Genomic DNA, 17,566 nt, shown 5'->3' with positions numbered 1-17,566 from the left:
AGGCAGGTGCCCTGCACTGACCTTTGGCTCCTCCGTGGGCTGGAGGAGGGCTAACCCCTCAACAACTTTGGCCCCAAATATCTTGACAGACCACTGGTCCATCCTGCTCAGTATTATCTACACTGCCTGGCAGCAGCTCTTCAGGGTTTCAGGCAGGAGTCTCTCCAGACCCTGCCTGGAGAAGCCAGAGACTGAACTTGAGACCTTCTGCGTAGAAGGGAGATCCTCTGCCCCTGAGCTACAGCCCCTTCCCCCAAAGTGGATGCAAGCGCTGCCCCTTCTCATTTCTGCCCCAGATTGCAGCTTGTGCAGATCAGCCGTACGCTTGCGTGCTTGGAGCTTAATGGGATTCGTGCCTGAGTAACCATGAGTTGCATTGTGCTGCGGGGCTCTTGATTGCATTTTGCATTGGCTTCCAGAAAGCACAGTTCAGTATGTCATATTTGGCCTGGGGCTCTGTGTATCCCACACACTTGTAAATGTGTGCTCATAAGCATGAAGCAGAACAGTGGCTTAGGGGTAGAGCATCTGCTTTGCATGCAGAAGGTCCCAGGTTTAGCCTCTGGCATTTCCAGATAGGGCTGGGGAAGACTCCTGCCTGAAACCCTGGAGAGCTGCTGCCAGTCAGTGTAAACAACACTTGGCTACATGGGCTGGTGGCCTCATTCAGTATAACTTTCCTGTGTTTTAGGAGTAAGGGGCTATGGATTCGGAATGACTCGGGAGTGAGGGGAGAGAGGGGGGGACCTGTTTTGCAGTGGGAAGATCACTGCCCCTGGTCTTAGGCATATGAAACAGTTTTACTCTCAATGTTTCATATGTTAAGTCACATTTATTTTAAGCAATCAATACATCTTCGACATGCCTCCTCCCTGATGGGTTTCCGCCAAGCTCTAAAGACCTGGCTATTCAGGTAGTACTACAAGAATTTTGGGGTAGATTAGCTTTTTGATATATTAATTGATGTTTTTGATGTTAGATTAATGGATGATTGTGTTTTTAGATTGTATATTGTATTTTATTATGTTGTTGTTGTAAGTCGCCTAGAGTCCGTTAATTCGGACAGATAGGCGACTAACAAATAAAAATTATTATTATTATTATTTCTAGCACATTTTATTAAATTTGCAGCCCAGTTGCACAGTTTGTATATCCAGATTGGGCCTTATTTTATGGCAAATATTGCTGACTTATGGTTATGAAGAGAGTAGACTTGAGAGAGAGGCACCCTTTCTTCTAAGATATGCTTTTTAGCAAAAGCAAAAAAAAAGAAAGTGATGTGCGTTTCTATTTATACCAGAGAACATGTTGCAGGAATGTTCGGCAGACTAAAACATTTTGTCTTGTTTTGGCATCTCCAAATTTGGACTGCTTGGGTTTTAATTGAAATCCCCAGCGCATGTTACATAAGTCTGTTTGTAGCACTAGCTTGATTGGCCACCCACCTCCGGTCTCCTCCCATAAACCTGTATAGCATTAAAAGGGGGAAAAGGTTGATGACTTAAGGAGCAGGTGATTGAGAAGATAATGATGCTTATGTTCAGGAGGAAGGGTCGCAGCCCACTGGTAGAAAGTCCCATGCTTGAGGTCCGAGGTTCAGTCCGCAGGTTCCGCAGCAGGGCTTGGACCGAATACCTGAGCCTCTGGAGAATCATTGTTAGAGCAGACAGGGACTACGAACTGTATAGGCAGCTGGCCTTTTTTGGACTGAGGGCTGGAATGCCTCTGCAATACCTCTGGGGCTGCGTACCAGGGATGGGTGACCTCAATACACATGCGTGCACGCATGCACACCACCAGAGTATGAGATGGTTTTCAGGCAATCTTGACCTAGCTGCCTCTTGCTTGCAGCAAAACAGTCTGTCACTTGGTGCAAGGGCTGCTGCTGCTGCTACTGATGATGATTTATTAGTCACTTTCCTTGCAAAGCAACCCAAAGCAACTTACACAATAAGGTTAAAATTAAAACCAATTATAACAAACAAGCCCATTAAAACGACAAACACAACACAACCTAAAAACAGGCCTGTACAAATAAAGATGGGTCTTGTGAGACCTGTTACATTAACAGAGGCCGCTGATATGTAAAGCCCTTCAAATTAAAGGCCAAAAGCCCACGTAAAAAGGAAGGTTTTTGCCTGGCACATAAAAATAGATGATGATGATGTTAGGCGTCTCTCCCTGGGGAGAGCATTCCACAAGCGGGGAGCCACCACTGAAAAGCCCCGTTCTTGTCTCGTCACCCCCTGCACCTCCCTCAGAGGGGAAGGGCCTCAGATGAAGAATGCATGCAAAAGGCCCTAGGTTTGGTCCTTGCCGTTGTCTCCAGTCAGAGGCAGGTCCGAGACCTTGGAGAGTTGCCAGTCAGAGTGGAATGTGCTGGGCTAGGCAGGCCCATGGTTTTTAGTATAAAGCAGCTTCATCTGTTGACAGAAATCTGGGCCAGTTCACACAGCCAGCAGCAGTTTAGCTCCTGGCTGTGCCTCTTGTACAGGAAGGGCATGGCTCAGTGGTAGAACACTTGCTTGGTGTTCAAAAAGTCCCAGGTTCAGTCCCTGCCACCTCCAAGTATGGCTGGGAAAGATTCCTTGTCTGAAATCCTGGAGAGACGCCACCGGCCCTTGTCGACGATACTGAGCTAGTCTGACCAAGACTCAGATTCATTGCAAGGCATCATCCTGTGTCCCTGTGCTTTGGAGCTGTGGAACGCCCCTTGATTTGGTGCTGTGACAGCCCCCAAACAATTAACTGTATTCTGCAAACAGTTTTTCTGCAATCATAATGCCCCTTTTTTAAAGTGAGGTTGAGACCATGGAAATGGGTCGCATATTCGTGTGGAATTATTTCTTATTTGATTTATATCCCACCCTTCCTCCCAGCAGGAGCCCAGGGCGGCAAACAAAAGCACTAAAAACACTTTAAACATCATAGAAACAGACTTTAAAATACATTAAAACAAAACGTCTTTAAAAACATTTTTTTAAAGCTTTCAAGACTTTTTTTTTAAAAAAGGCTAAAAACATTGGTTTAAAAAAAAAGGTTTAAAAACATATTAAAAAGCAATTCCAACACAGAAGCAGACTGTTATTATAGCATGGAAGTCAGCCATGCCGGAGTGCTGCCTCGATGCAATTGCCCAGGAGTCCCTGGGACAAGTACCATTTACCTTTGAGCTGCAGGTGTAATTACTCCTAGCAAGGTGAACAAGCCTTTTGAAAGCCAAAGACTTCTTCAGGTGGCTGCAGCTACATCTTAGGAGCATAGTGGAAGTGAATGTTGTCTTCAGCTCAACTGACACTCCTTCTCTTTCAAACTGTAAGCCCACAGTGTAACAGAACAAGCACACATCAGTCATGAGGCCATTAACACAATCTTTTTCTTTCCTTGTTATACTTTGCATTATTAAAACCCACTCACTCAGCACAGTGTCGGTGCTCTTGTTAATACACCTTCACAACGCTACGATTATGAGGAGCCCTGTGTGTCTGTGTAGTTGGGCTTGTTGAGGAAGCCTTGCATTCGACCTGCATAACACAAGATTGCAGCCCCCTGCCTGAGTGTTTGCAACCTCCTGAGAGAGTTCCAGGCACCTGTTTGTTGTGGTGCTTTCTCACCACTGTGAGAATATCCATGCCCCTCTGCAGCCCTGCTGACTGCAGGGGTGGAACTGAGAGAACGCCGGCGTTCTGTTCCCCTCTCAGTTTGGAGGTGCACAGAGTGAAGGTGGCGCTTGTGTTTCTGCTTTGTTGCAACCACCCTGCACAGCTTAACAACACAAGAAGAACGCTGCTGGATTGGGCCAAAAGGGTCTGCCAAATCCAGCATCCTGTTTCCTGCCATTGATTGATTGATTGATAGCCCGCCTTTCCTCCCAGCAGGAGCCCAGGGCAGCGAACAAAAACACTTTAAAACATCATAAAAATAGACTTTAAAATACATTAAAACATCTTTAAAAACATTTTTAAAAGCTTTCAAGACATCTTAAAAAAAGGTTAAAAACATATTGTTTAAAAAAAGATTTAAAAACATATTAAAAAGCAATTCCAACACAGATGCAGACTGGGATAGGTCTCAAAAGGATTGTTGAAAGAGGAAGGTCTTCAATAGGTGCTGAAAAGATAGCAGAGATGGCGCCTGCCTAATATTCAAGGGGAGGGAATTCCACAGGGTAGGTGCTGCCACACTAAAGGTCTGTTTCCTATGTTGTGCAGAATGGATCTCCTGATAAGATGGTATCTGCAGGAGGCCCTCACCTGCAGAGCGCAGTGATCAACTGGGTATATAAGGGGTAAGGCTGTTTCAGGTATCCTGGTCCCAAGCAATGGGAAGCCCACAAGCAGGACCTGAGTGCAATAAGCCCCTCTTGCCGCTCTTCACTAGCAGCTGGAATCCAGAAGCACAGTGCTTCTGATCCTGGAGGAAGCAAATAGCCATCCCGATGAGTAGCTACTGATAGCCTTATCCTCCATGAATGTGTCTAATTCCCTTCTAAAGCCATCTTAAGTTGGTGAGCATCACCCCATCTTGTGGTAGCGAATTCAGTAGTTTAGTTGGCATTGTGTGAAGAAGTGCTTCCTCTTTGCCTGTCCGGACTGTCCCTTTACTGTGCAACTTTATGGAATGATCCTGGGTACTAGAATTAAGAGAGAGGAGGAAATACTTCCCCCTGTCCACTTTCTCTGTTGCATGCATAAGGTTATGCACCTCTATCATGTCTCCCCTTAACTTGCTGTTCTTCTGAAACTAAAAAGTCCTAAAAGTTGTAACCTTTCCTGGTAGAGGAATTGCTCCTGTCCGATGATCTATTTCCTTACCCTTTTCCAGCTCTGCAATGTCCTTTCTCAGGTGTAGCAGCCAGAACTATAAACAGTATTCCATGTGTGGCCCTTGTCTGAGACCCCCTTAAGGCCAATTCGCTCATTATTACTAATTTCTGTTGTTATTGGAGGGGTGATGCAGCCCTCTTGTGCAATATAGGTGTAAATGTGACTGGATTATGAACGACTCTTGCTTTCTGTTTGTTAAAATCTTCATGCTGTCAGAGCCAAACTTAGGGAAGGGATGGAGGAATACTGGCTTTAAATGAAGAAATTTGGGAGTGGCAGCTGCAAAGCTTGTCTAAGCTTGTCTTATAATCTTTACCTTCACCATCTATCATTGATCATTGATCTGTGGACATGGACTGTATATATGGTGGGCGGTACCAGTGTCACTTACCCCCCCTCCTTTTTTAGGGTTATAAGGTTTTTTTAAGAGAAGAAAGATCAGAAGACACAGTTAAAAAAAAGTCTTACGTTGCAAATGGAGCTTCTGTGCAAGAGAGGTATCCTGATGGCCATTTTTGGGAGCTGCCCAAATCTTTCAATGACATGTTTACTCAGAAGTAAATCCCACTGTGTTCAGTGGGGCTTACTCCCAGGTAAGTGTGTGTCGGATTGCAGGCTTAAGTCAAACCCAGTGAGCAGAGTTCTGTAAACTGTTTGGTATAAGGCAAGGGCAGCTTGAAGATTAAGCGAAAAATCCTGTTTCTCCTACTCACAAGATTAAGTAACCCTTCCCTGCCTGTTCTGATTGAATAGTGCTAGAGAGTTACAAATCCAAAAAAGATAATAGGACGTCTCTTGCACTGAGGATTTGCTTCTTCCTTGTTGTACTTGCTTATTTTCTAGGGCGAATGGTTAAGCCAGCCATTAGACAGCTTGGCTGGTCGGTGAGCTTGTTACGGTCGACTTCTTTTGACAGTTTTAGAGCCCTTTCTATAATGCACGCTGCTTCCATCTGCAGCTGTGTGATTATTCTAACCTCTATTAACCTGTTGTGTCGTTTGCCTGCAGAAGTACCCTTTCAGTACTGAAGCTGAAATCCCAGCTGCGAAGGCAAATGTTAGGGCCCTCTAAATGGAGTTCTAGACAATGCACGCTTATTCTGGTGGGAAGAACGAGTTGCTCGAAAAGTCATGCCATAATAGATTTATTAGTCACTAAGGTCTCACAGTTCTTGGGTGAATCCATACATAACCACTCACTGTTCCTACACACACACAGCATCAGTTTGCAATCAGAGGAGGTTAAGAAGAACCAGTCTTACAAAAAGCATATACGGTTCAGAATTAATTCCTGTAATGTTTTGGGACAGATGGGAGCCATTTTCAGGGTATAAGAGATCTACTTTGTGGGTTGTTTTGTGTGTGTATGTTGTTTTTTAAATCTGTAATGCCACTCATTGGAAACCTTCACTTTTTTTTTTAGTGCTTGTGTTAATCTTTTTAAAATATCTCTTGAGAGCCTCGTACACCTGCAGAAAGAATAAAACTGATTAAGGGTTATGATCTCTTATATGTGAAGCAAGTCTTTTTAAGTACTGCATAAAAATGTGATGTTGCTTCAGACGTATCCTAGCCAAAAAAACAAAAAAAACCAGTGCATATACCAACTGATTTGCAGCTTTGTCTTGCTTTGAGACTCAGCTGCTGAATCATACAGGCAGCAAGGATTAAGATCCTAGGAGCAGGGACTCGTATCTCAGCAAAGCTTAGAGCTTTATTTCATGGTCCTGAACAGGTAATTCTCTGACCACCTAAGTGGATAGTGTTTTTTTTCTTTCTCTGTCTCTCAAAATACAAGAACCTGGGGTCATTCCAGGAAACTGCAGGGTGGGAGCTTAAAGCAGACAACGGCTAGTCTTCTTCACACAGTGTATAGTTTAATAGTGGACTGGGCATGTTTAGCCTTCAGAAGACTGAGGGGAGATATTATAGCATTCTTCAAGTACTTGAAAGGTTGTCACACAGAGGAGGGCCACGATCTCTTCTTGATTGTCCCAGAGTGCAGGACATGGAATAATGGGCTCAACTTGAAGGAAACCAGATTTTGAGTGAACATCACGAAAAACTTCCTAACTGTTAGAGCAGTACGACAATGGAACCAGTGACCCAGGAAGGTGGTGGGTCCTCCACCACTGGAGGCATTCAAGAGGCAGCTGGACAGCCATCTGTCGGGTATACTTTAAGTTGGATTCCCGCACTGAGTAGGGGGTTAGACTAGATAGCCTTATAGGATCCTTCCAACTCTACTATTCTATGTTTCTATGAATTCACTTCTACAAGATGTAAGTATGGATCAGAAACGGCTTGCCTGGTGGCGTGGAGATGCAGTGCTAGCCTGCTGGCAAGTGTGTCACTGCTGCTTACCATGTGGGAGATGGGATGGGCCAGGAGAAGGGAGAGTTGGGGTGGTGGGACCACTGGAGTGGCTCCAGTGGTGCATTCACACCATGCCCAACTCCCCGCCCACCTCGCCCTTCTCCTTCCTGGTAAGTGGCAGGAATGCACCAGCTGGGAAGTTAGCATCTGTAACTGAAACGAATCAATAGGTTTATTGGTCGTACAGTGCTTCATTCACAGTGTATTATTTTCTTCATGTGGAAGATAATGATATTCTGAACTTGGAAGCAAAACACAGCAATGTAAAGCAGTGTAAGAGAGGAATCCAGTACTTGGCACATAATATGGATTAAGAATGGCATTAACAGAGCAATCAGTCAGAGTCATTTGAATGAGGTCTTTAGGCTTGCTGTTTCCAACTGAAGGTTTGGCCTCCTATCTCCTATCCAGCCTACCTAGTACCAAACAGAATTACTAAGGCTGCATGCACACCATAGATTTAAAGCACATCCCCCTCGCCACCAAAGGATCTTGGGAACTGTAGTTTATCCCTCACAGAGCTACAGCTCCCAGCATCCTTAACAAACTACAGTTCCCAGGATTCTTGGTAGGTGGGAGGGAATGTGCTTTAAATGTATGGTGTGTACACAGCCTAAGTTCCATCATGTACCCTAATTTTGAAGTTTCCCAGCATTTTGGAATAAAGTTACTCAACCAGAGCAGGAAGAAGAGTTGGACAGGCAGCAGCAAGGAAAGAAAAGAGAAAGAGAAATGATTCCCTGAACAGAATTTATAGCGGTCAGGTACTAGAAGAGAATTTACCATCAGTTTCATTATTTGCGCAGACAAACCCATGTAAGATGGGAAAGTACCCCTGGGACCTCTGTTTTCTCGGCAGTCCTTCACTCAGATCACTTTGACATCTTCCAGGATTGTCTTTAAAACAGTCCAACAACATTTATAATTCCATGTCTGTTGTGATTCTGTTGTTTATCTGTTCAGCACCTTATTGGGCATGATGTTTTCTTTAACCTATCTATGCTCTAGTAACCTCAAGGTTGGATTACTGCTATGTGCTTTACGTGGGGCTGCCTTTGAAAATGATTGGAAGCTTCAGTTAGTGCAGAATGCATACACCTATCCTCTTCCCAATTACATTGGCTACCTGTAAGCTTCCAAGCCCAATTCAAAGTGCTGGTTTTGACCTATAAAGCTCTTTACGGCTCAGGACCCCAATATCTTCTGGAACGCCTCTCCTTGATATGAACCTACCCAGACCCTTAGATCTCCCTCTGAGGCCCTTCTCCAGGTCCCCCTCTGAGGGGAGGCTAGGAGGGTGGTGACAAGGGAGAGAGCCTTTTCACTTGTGGCTCTCCATCTCCATCCCCGTCATTGACATCTTTTTGGCACCAGGTAAAGACGTACCTTTTCTCCCAGGCATTTGATAGATTGAGATGATGCTTTGTTTTTAATACGCAGCTAAACCTTCCTGTGGCTGCATGGGGGGTGCTATTGCTATTGTTTTGCTGCTGTTGATTGTTATGTTTTTATAGTGTGTTTTATTTGTTTTGTTTTAACATTGTGTAAGCTTCTTGGGGACCTTTGAGTATCAAGCTACTAAAAAATCTAATAAATAATTATAATAATAACAAAAACACCAGCCTTATCAGGTTCTTATTAATCACCCAAGGTGCCAGTGTCTCCTGCGACTACCACTGCAAAGTTCCAAGCAGCTTGCCCAGATTTGTACTTTTCAATCTTTGTCATCCATTTTGCCCAGTCATGGCTGCTCTGCTATTTACTAACGTTGATGGTTCCTCTGGCTTAGCAGGGCCCAGATTGACTGGAGACACTTTGATGGCCGCTTTGGGAGATAGGAGGCTGGGATTGATAAGGGCAGCATTCAATTAACCTGTCTCGTCAGTGCAAGGATTGTCACTAGCGCAACCGGTCTTTTGCTCCCTCTCCTCCCCGGTGTGTGCGCTATACCCTCCTCAAATCTGCTCCAGAGGGTTGGGGGAACCTCTAGATCAGATGGGGGTGGGGGGAAGAGAGTGTTGCATAAGCATGGGACAAGAGACTTAGCACTACGTTGGATATAACCATAGGCCTTTGGTGTTCTGTAGGGCTCATCTTAAATCACGTTTGTGGTGAACGTAAGAATATCTCTGCTGGATCAGGCCAGTGGCCCATCTAGTCCAGCACCCTGTTCTCACAGAGGCCAACCAGATGCCCCAATGGGAAGCCTGCAAGCACGACCTGAGCACAATAGCATTCTCCCCACTTGCGATTCCCAGTAGCTGGCATTCAGAGGCATACTCCCTCCATCATGGCTGCTCAGAGTGTCTTGCAGTCTTTTATCTTGAGCTCACTAACACTTCCTCTAGCCCAGGGGTCAAGGAACCTGGTGCCCTTTGAATGTCGCTGGCCTCCAGCTCCCATCATCCCTGACCATTGGCCGTCTTGGCTTGGGCTGTTGCGAGTTGGAGTCCAGCAGAATTTGGAAGGCCACGGATTTCCCATCCTGGCCCTAGTCTTTATAGATGAGGAACTGAGGCTGGGAGGCATTAATCTGCTGAAGAGCTTTCCTCTCGTAGTTTTCCAGAGAGCTCTCAAACAGCTGGAGCCTGTTTGCAGCAACCAAGAGGGCAGGTGGCAATTTTGATGGGAGCTTTTGTGGGAATACTGGACTAGTGAGCAGACAGAGCCACACTCTCTCTTTCGTTTCATTCCCCATTTCTGGTGGGCTCTTTGCTCAGAAGAAGTCTAGCTTTGCCCACCTGTTGATGGATAACACAAGGAAGTCCCGCACCTTCCTCCTTGTGAAGTCCCTGAGCAAATGTTAGTTGTGCTTAGGAATGGGGTTCGCTACCTGATTACGTTTCATTTTTCAATTAGTCAAATGGGCTGCCAGTTATGATTCGCCATAAATTGTGTTCTACTAGTTATCGCGATTCCCTGTTCTCCCTTGTTATTTTTTCTGAAAAATGATGTACTTTTTCATTATTCCTTATGCTGCTGTATAATTTATATAATGTATACAGCAATAGCTGATTACAAAAATACTTACGTAGTTCTCGGCGCAGATTTTTTTAAAAAAATTACGGTGTCTCCAACAGACACAGAGAGTGGAAGCCTATTCAATGAGACAAACTTGCAGACTGTCCTAGAATTCAATGCCAAATCCAATTTTGTGAATATTTTACACCATCCCTAGTTGTGCTGATGAAATTATTCCTAGGAGGGGAGGCATAAAATTGCCAGTGGCTTTTCAGCCCTCCGGCCAGCAGGCAGAGTTAAATTGTCTTTGCATTGCTATTGGTCTTCCTGCTGGGAATAGGACATGAGCTTCAAGCAGCTGTTGGTCCACTGACCTAAGTCTGATCCAGCAAGGAAGCTCTTTGTGTTCATTACTCTTGTTTCCAAGCTGCAAGTTCCTTTCAATGCAATTTTTCATTCCTTCCAGATGAGCACAATGCCAGGACTTCCCACTAGGCCTTGTTTCTATGACATTGACCTGGATCCAGCGACCGGAGCAGTGACCGGCCTGTTCTAAAATGAACTGACAATCAAAAGTAAGTATTTAAGTGCTTCTCAAACTACTGTCGGAAGTGCAACAGCAGGGATCATTAGTTAACTTAAGAGTCAATTCTGTTATCAGTAAGTCATCCAACCAACAGGGTGGGGTGGAGTGGAGGTGTTACTTAGCAATCAGACAGAGTGGAATGATCTTTGCTGAGGGAGCATGTGCTCTGATTGGCTGTGTGGTTCTGAGGGAGTTTTCCTACTTTTGTTTGGCTGAATGTCTCCTTGCTCTGTACAGTGCTAAACAATGCTGCCCTAGGCTCCTACTGGGAGGAAGTGTGGGATATAAATAAATAAATAAATAGTAAACTAAGAAATAAAAAACTCATATGTTCATTTCTCCCCTAATTATACACTTTTTGTTCAGTTTACTCAGTAAGGTGTTATCAGGATCTTTTCTTTAAACACTATCTGTATTATTTAAGTGGCTCTGCTAACAACTAATGCAATACTCTGCTTTGCACCATACACAAATTGCAGCACCCCTTGTAGTGGCTAACTTGTACGACAAAGATAGCCAACATGGTGCTGTCCAGATGTTTTGGACTACAACTCCCATCTGCCCCAGCCAGCATGGCCAATGATAGGACGCATCACAGGAATGATGGGAACTGTAGTCCCTAACATCTGGTGGACACCATGTAGGCTACCCGTTCTGTGGTATGGTAACTTCTCCCTCAGTCTGTGATCCCAGTAATTCACACTTCCCTGTAATACTTTGGGAGCCTTTTTCTGTCACAAATCCCTGTGCTGCTCTAGCAACATGTATATGGAAGAACTACGTCAATGTTTGACCAACAAAGCACCAGCGATCTGCAGTTAGCCTATTTAATTCCTGCAGCCTACATCATGACTTGCAGTCTTGTGGACTAGTAATATAATTTCTTTCTTTCTTTCTTTCTTTCTTTCTTTCTTTCTTTCTTTCTTTCTTTCTTTCAGATATTCAAGCAATGTCAGTTTGACAAAACCCAAACAAGGTACCTCAAGTGGACACTAGAAGCCTTCGGAAACAAATTAATCTCCTGTGTGTCGTTTTTTTTAAAAAGTGTTAATACTGTATTTTTTAATTAGGTGACCTACTTTTTAGTTACTGCAGATGAAAATCTGCATTATGTAAAACACAGAGAGCGATCACCAACAGTAGTCATATTCAAGAGTACAGCCATGGAAATCAATGGATTTATATCCATTGATGTCAGTGAGTCTCCTTTAGGCATTCGCCTAATGTAGGATATCACCTAGAAGCCTTTTTAAAATGGGTTCCCAACGTGATCTTACGATGGTGAACAAAAAGCAAGATGTGGTTTTAACTAGGGTTGCAACCCGATTAAAGACATTTTTAACAAATTGTATTAGTCTATCTATTAAATATGCATATGGGTAAACAGAATATTTCTAGGCAAAAGGCATATTTCCTTTTTTATTTTATATGTGCAACAAGTCAGAAGAGGTATTCTTTTTGAGAAAGATACTGGGAGTAGGTCTCTTTTAAAATGGTGCTTGCCATCCACTGTTTTTATATTCGTAATACTTTGTTAAAAATCTGCCCAATTAACTGGTGGGACCTTTTTTTTAGTTGGTTAAAAACAGAGCTTGGAAAAGTTACTTTTTTGAACTACAACTCCCATCAGCCCCAGCCAGTATGGCCACTGGATTGGGCTGATGGGAGTTGTAGTTCAAAAAAGTAACTTTTCCAAGCTCTGGTTAAAAATATATTGTTTATCAGTTAGTGTAACTGACAAAATCGATTTAATCATTGCAGCCGTAGTTGTGACATCCTCTCTTTGCTCCTAATATACAAAAGGAGTTTGTTTGTGTCTTAAATCTTTGCTCTAATAATGAATGTATCGCATTCCTGTGGAATGGCGTAGGCTGCTCTAAGTATCCCAAGATGCACAGTCAGTTCTAAAAGCCAGGACAGGGCTGCATTCACTGAAGCAATGCAGTTGGGAGGGGCCATAGCTCAATGGTAGAAGCACATACTTTGCATACCAAAGGTCCCAAGTTCAATCCCTCATACCTTTGGTTAAAAGGATCTCTGGTAGCAGGCCTGAGACGTTAAGAGTTTTTGCTACTCATCATAGACCACGGTTATCCACTGTGGTCCCTTCCAAATGTTGCTGGATTACAGCTCCCATAATCCCCTACCATAGGCCCTGCTGGTTGGGGCTTGTGGGAATTGGAGTCCAACAACATCTGGAAGGCACCATATTGGCTAACTCCTTAGCAGACAATGGCTGCTAGTCATGGTGGTCATATACTACCTCCAGGATCAAAGACAGTATAATTCTGAATACCAGATGCTGGATAGGATTGTTGCCCTCGAGTCCTGCTGGTTGGCCACTCTGGAAAATATGGTTCTGAATGAGATAGGCCTTTGGTCTGACCCGGCTGGGCTGCACTTCTGGCAGTACTGGCCTAGATGGACCTATGGTCTGATTTGCCATAAGGGTGCTTCGTACACTCACATATGTTTACATAGTCTTCATCTCCTATTTGGCAGCAGTCAGCTCTTCAAACCAATCTGAATGCACAGACAGATGGGGATCCGCCAAGAGGATAAACCTCCATTTTTAATTTTAGTTCCACTTTTGTACTCCTAGGAAGGCAGGGGGGAAAAAGGATAGCTGGCAAGCAGGTTGGTGGCATTGCATTTGGCGCAGTAGGTCACAAGTGGTGCAGCCTTCTTCTGACTTACGTAACCAGTTAAAATGATGCAGGCAAGTGGGTGGATGCTTAACATAAGAACATAAGAAGAGCCCGCTGGATCAGGCCAGTGGCCCATCTAGTCTAGCATCGTGTTCTCACAGTGGCCAACCAGATGCCTGGGGGAAGCCCGCAAGCAGGACCCGAGTGCAAGAACACTCTCCCCTCCTGAGGCTTCCGGCAACTGGTCTTCAGAAGCATGCTGCCTCTGACTAGGGTGGCAGAGCACAGCCATCACGGCTAGTAGCCATTGATAGCCCTGTCCTCCATGAATTTGTCTAATCTTCTTTTAAAGCCATCCAAGCTGGTGGCCATTACTGCATCTTGTGGGAGCAAATTCCATAGTTTAACTATGCGCTGAGTAAAGAAGTACTTCCTTTTGTCTGTCCTGAATCTTCCAACATTCAGCTTCTTTGAATGTCCACGAGTTCTAGTATTATGAGAGAGGGAGAAGAACTTTTCTTCAGTGACGACTGCCCACACAATGGGGCAGAGTTGCCTATCACCTGTGCAATGCTTATGTGGGTAGCTGTCTGATACACTTGCACATGCGTGGGCACACATGCACACCCCCGTCTGAGTGCATGCTCATGTTTATGCACCCATTATTCTAATTATGGTAGTCTCTTCCTTTTTGTGGATCTTCCTCATTGTAACTGGAATAAGGAATATGTTTTCTGCTTATGCTTTCAAAGCCAAACTCTCCCTCCCCTCCCCCCCCCGTTTACACTGCTTTAAAATTCATCTTTCTTTTTAACAAGCATCTTGGCTTTCCCAACAGGCATGATACCTGGCACATATTCAACGCAGGCCACAACCATATAGGCCAATGAATTGTGCAGCTTGGCTGCCAGCCAGCCGCTGTAGCAAACTGTCCAGATCTGCTGGGATCCATACGCTGCCCACCACTATTCGTTGTTGTATACTTTTCACTATGGATGTTCAGTGTGCCTTGATTATCCACACAACCGCACCTTTTTAAAAGTCCTGCTGGACTTAATTTTGGCTTGCTCCCAAGACTGCTTGCTGTGGGATTTGTTGGGCACCTGGCTTCAACCCAGATCTGGAGTGTTTATTTCAGGCCACGCTAATCATTGTCAGACAACAAGGATGGCTGGGAGCTATGTGGACTTGTACAGTGGATGTGGATGGCTTTCCAGGGAGATCGCAGTGGCATCCGCTGCAAAAGGGTTCTTTGTTTGCCTGGGATGCTCTTCCACTCTGGGGACATAGGAAGCTGCCTTATACCGAGTCACGCTATTGATCTATCTAGCTCAGTATTGTCTACACTGACTGGCGGTGGCTCTCCAGGGTTTCAGGCAAGGAGTCACTCCCAGCCTCACCTGGGATTGCTGGTATTGAACCTGGGACCTTCTGCGCTCAAGACAGATGCTCAGCCCCTGAGCTACGGTCCTTCCCCAAATGTACAAAATATCTGAATACCTATCCTTAGAATCCTTTTGCAGGTTCGACGGGAGAAATTAAGAGATGATGGAGAAACAGTCCTTACTCTTTGCTTCTTTTATTTCATGGACAGCTCAATAGTAGAGCATCTCCTTTGCACAGTAAGATTCGATCCCCACCATCTCCAGAGAGGGCTGGGTGAGACCTCAGTTTAAAAGTCCTGGTGACCCACCTCCAGTTCAGTGTAGACAGTACTGTGCCAGATGGGCCAATGATTTGATAGAGTATAACATGGCTTCCTATGTTCCTGTTGTGTTTGTGGTGGGAATTACTCCTCTTTGAAGTCCATATCCTGACCTCCCAAAGTGGCCAGAACTCTTGGTATCTTCATCAGCATCACATACAGAACTCTGAGTGCAATCCTGATTATTATTTTTTTAATCTGAAATCAATCAAAGTCTTTGCCTTCAATGGCCCTTGGAGGGCACCTATTTCTACTTTGTGGGGAGACTGGGTCCCCTGCCCAATACCTAAAGGATGGGAAGTTTCCTCCTGCTGTGCCTCTTTAGTAGGTGCCTGATGTTCAAAGCCAAACTTAGATTTTGACCAGTGTAAAAAAAAAATCTTTGTCCAAATGATCAAACAAGATAGGAATACTGTGTCAAATAAAGTTTGTCACACATCTTCCTTTTTCCACTCCCTACTCCCCAAAAGATGTATCACTTCCTAATGTGAAAATGAAATTGTTGCCAGACTTGTAATTAACACAAATAAACTGCTGCATCTTTCAAAAGCTCTTGAGTGCTTGATGTTCTGTGATTAATGTAGAGAAACTAAGTTCCAGAACAGTTTTGGGTAGAAGTTCTGGCTACTGAAAGAGCGTTATGGATGCAGCAATATTTGCATCTGCAATGCACCAGCGTGGTTTGGTTTACAATTGGGCCCTGTATCTCTGGGAAGGGAAAAGGGAACGTTTACATTTGGAAGGAAAATCAAAGACCTGAAATAAGTCAACTGGATTTTGATATATGCATGGATGAGGAATTTTCATTGCAGTCGTGCCATCACCCTTTGTCCAAAAGAGGTCATCAGTGTGGCATACTGCTTCCCTCCCTCTCTCTCCTTGAAATTCGTCTTCTCTGTATAGCCTTTACTGAAAATAAGCCTAAAAAGGGTCTGTTTGGAGTCAAGGGCAAGACCTCTGCCTGAGACACTAGAAAGCTGTGGCCAATCAGAGTAGACAATACTGAGCTATGTGGGCAATCCAATGACCTGGCGTAAAGCAATGTCCTCTGCTGTACATCAGGGGTGACAGACCTGCAGCCCTCCAGATGTTAGACTGCAGTTCCCATCATCCCTGACCATTGGCCATGCTGGCTGAGGCTGATGGAGTCCAGCAACATCTGGAGGGCCACAGCTTCCCCGTCCCTGCTCTACTGAAAGCATTTGCTTTCCCATTTATCTTCCACGTTCCTCCTCTCCCTCTTTGCCTCTACCTATTATCACATTTTAGATTGCAAGCTTCTTGTAGTCCTGTCTGGTTTTGGTATTGTTACATCACCCATGCACGTTGATGGGGCTGTATAAATAATGAGGTTATACCGTATTATCCACGAACCACCCTATGGCATAACTTAGACTGCCCTGTGGGTCAGCAGTCATGCCATTTGCTGCCCATTTGCTACCAGGCCAAGTTCAAGGTTCTAGTTCTGGTGTACAAAGCCCTATACAGCTTGGGACCAGGATACATGAAAGACCATCTTACCCCTTATATACCCAGTCGATCACTGCACTGCAGGTGAGGGCCTCCAGTAGATCCCATCTTATCAGGAGGTCGGTTCCAGACAACATAGGAAGTGGACCTTTAACGTAGTGGCACCTTTGGAATGCCCTCCCCTTAAATATTAGTGCAAGGTCTCTGTTATCTTTTCTGCACCTACCTTCCTATTTCAACAAGCCTTTTAAGTAGAGACCTATCCCAGTCTGCATCTGTGTTACAATTGCTTTTAATATGTCTTTTAATATCTTTAACCCTTTTTTTAAAAAGATGTTTTTAAAGTTTTTTTTAAGATGTTTTTAACGTTTTGTTTTAATGTATTTTAAGGTCTTTTTATGATGTTTTAAAGTGTTTTTGGTGTTTCTGTTTGCCGCCCTGGGCTCCTGCTGGGAGGGAGGGGTATAAATAAAATAATAAATAAATAAATAAATAAAATTACATGTTATTAAGTAAGCAACGCATCTGTTTGAAGAATCAGGCTTATGAGCCTCTTTGCACATTACAGCCCTACACGTAATAATATGTGAATGAAACGTGTTTGGAAATGTATATTCTAGAACAACACTGAAGAGATGGGATTGGAGCTGCAAATTCACGCCATTTGCACACCCAGGCCTGCTCCTATGTAGTGTGTGGTATAGCGTATCATAAAGCACAGGGCCGTAGCTCAGTGGATAGAGCATCTGCTCTGCACACAGAAGGTCCCAGGTTCAATCCCTGACATCTCCAGGTAGGGCGGGGAGACTCCTGCCTGAACCCTGGAGAGTTGCTGCCAGTCATTGCGGACGATACTGAGCTAGATAGACCAATGGTCCGACTGGGCATGAGACAGTTTCTTAAGTTGGGTAAGGATGAAAAAAACAATGTGAAAGTTTCCGGAGTTGCTTTCACAAGGGAGGAGTCCTTGTGTAGGCAACAGGCTTGCTATATAT

At 44.4% G+C, this 17,566-nt stretch overlaps 1 protein-coding gene across 2 annotated transcripts in view; it reads left to right on the top strand.

Moving 5' to 3' along the window:
- The window catches only part of MTHFD1 (methylenetetrahydrofolate dehydrogenase, cyclohydrolase and formyltetrahydrofolate synthetase 1), a 92,408-nt gene extending 76,758 nt beyond the window's left edge, over positions 1 to 15,650 (top strand). For both annotated transcript variants that reach the window (XM_061612365.1, XM_061612366.1), the window contains exons 27-28: positions 10,629 to 10,737; positions 11,687 to 15,650. In XM_061612365.1, coding sequence (XP_061468349.1) covers positions 10,629 to 10,718 — 90 coding nt within the window. In that variant the 3' untranslated portion in view covers positions 10,719 to 10,737; positions 11,687 to 15,650. The remainder of the gene's footprint in view (positions 1 to 10,628; positions 10,738 to 11,686) is intronic.
- The last annotated feature ends 1,916 nt before the right edge of the window (positions 15,651 to 17,566 follow it).

The sequence above is a fragment of the Rhineura floridana genome, chromosome 2 (genome assembly GCF_030035675.1).
Source record: "Rhineura floridana isolate rRhiFlo1 chromosome 2, rRhiFlo1.hap2, whole genome shotgun sequence".
NCBI lineage: Eukaryota > Metazoa > Chordata > Lepidosauria > Squamata > Rhineuridae > Rhineura > Rhineura floridana.
Note: the sequence above shows the minus strand (reverse complement) of the source record. Positions and strands in the feature narration are given on the sequence as shown.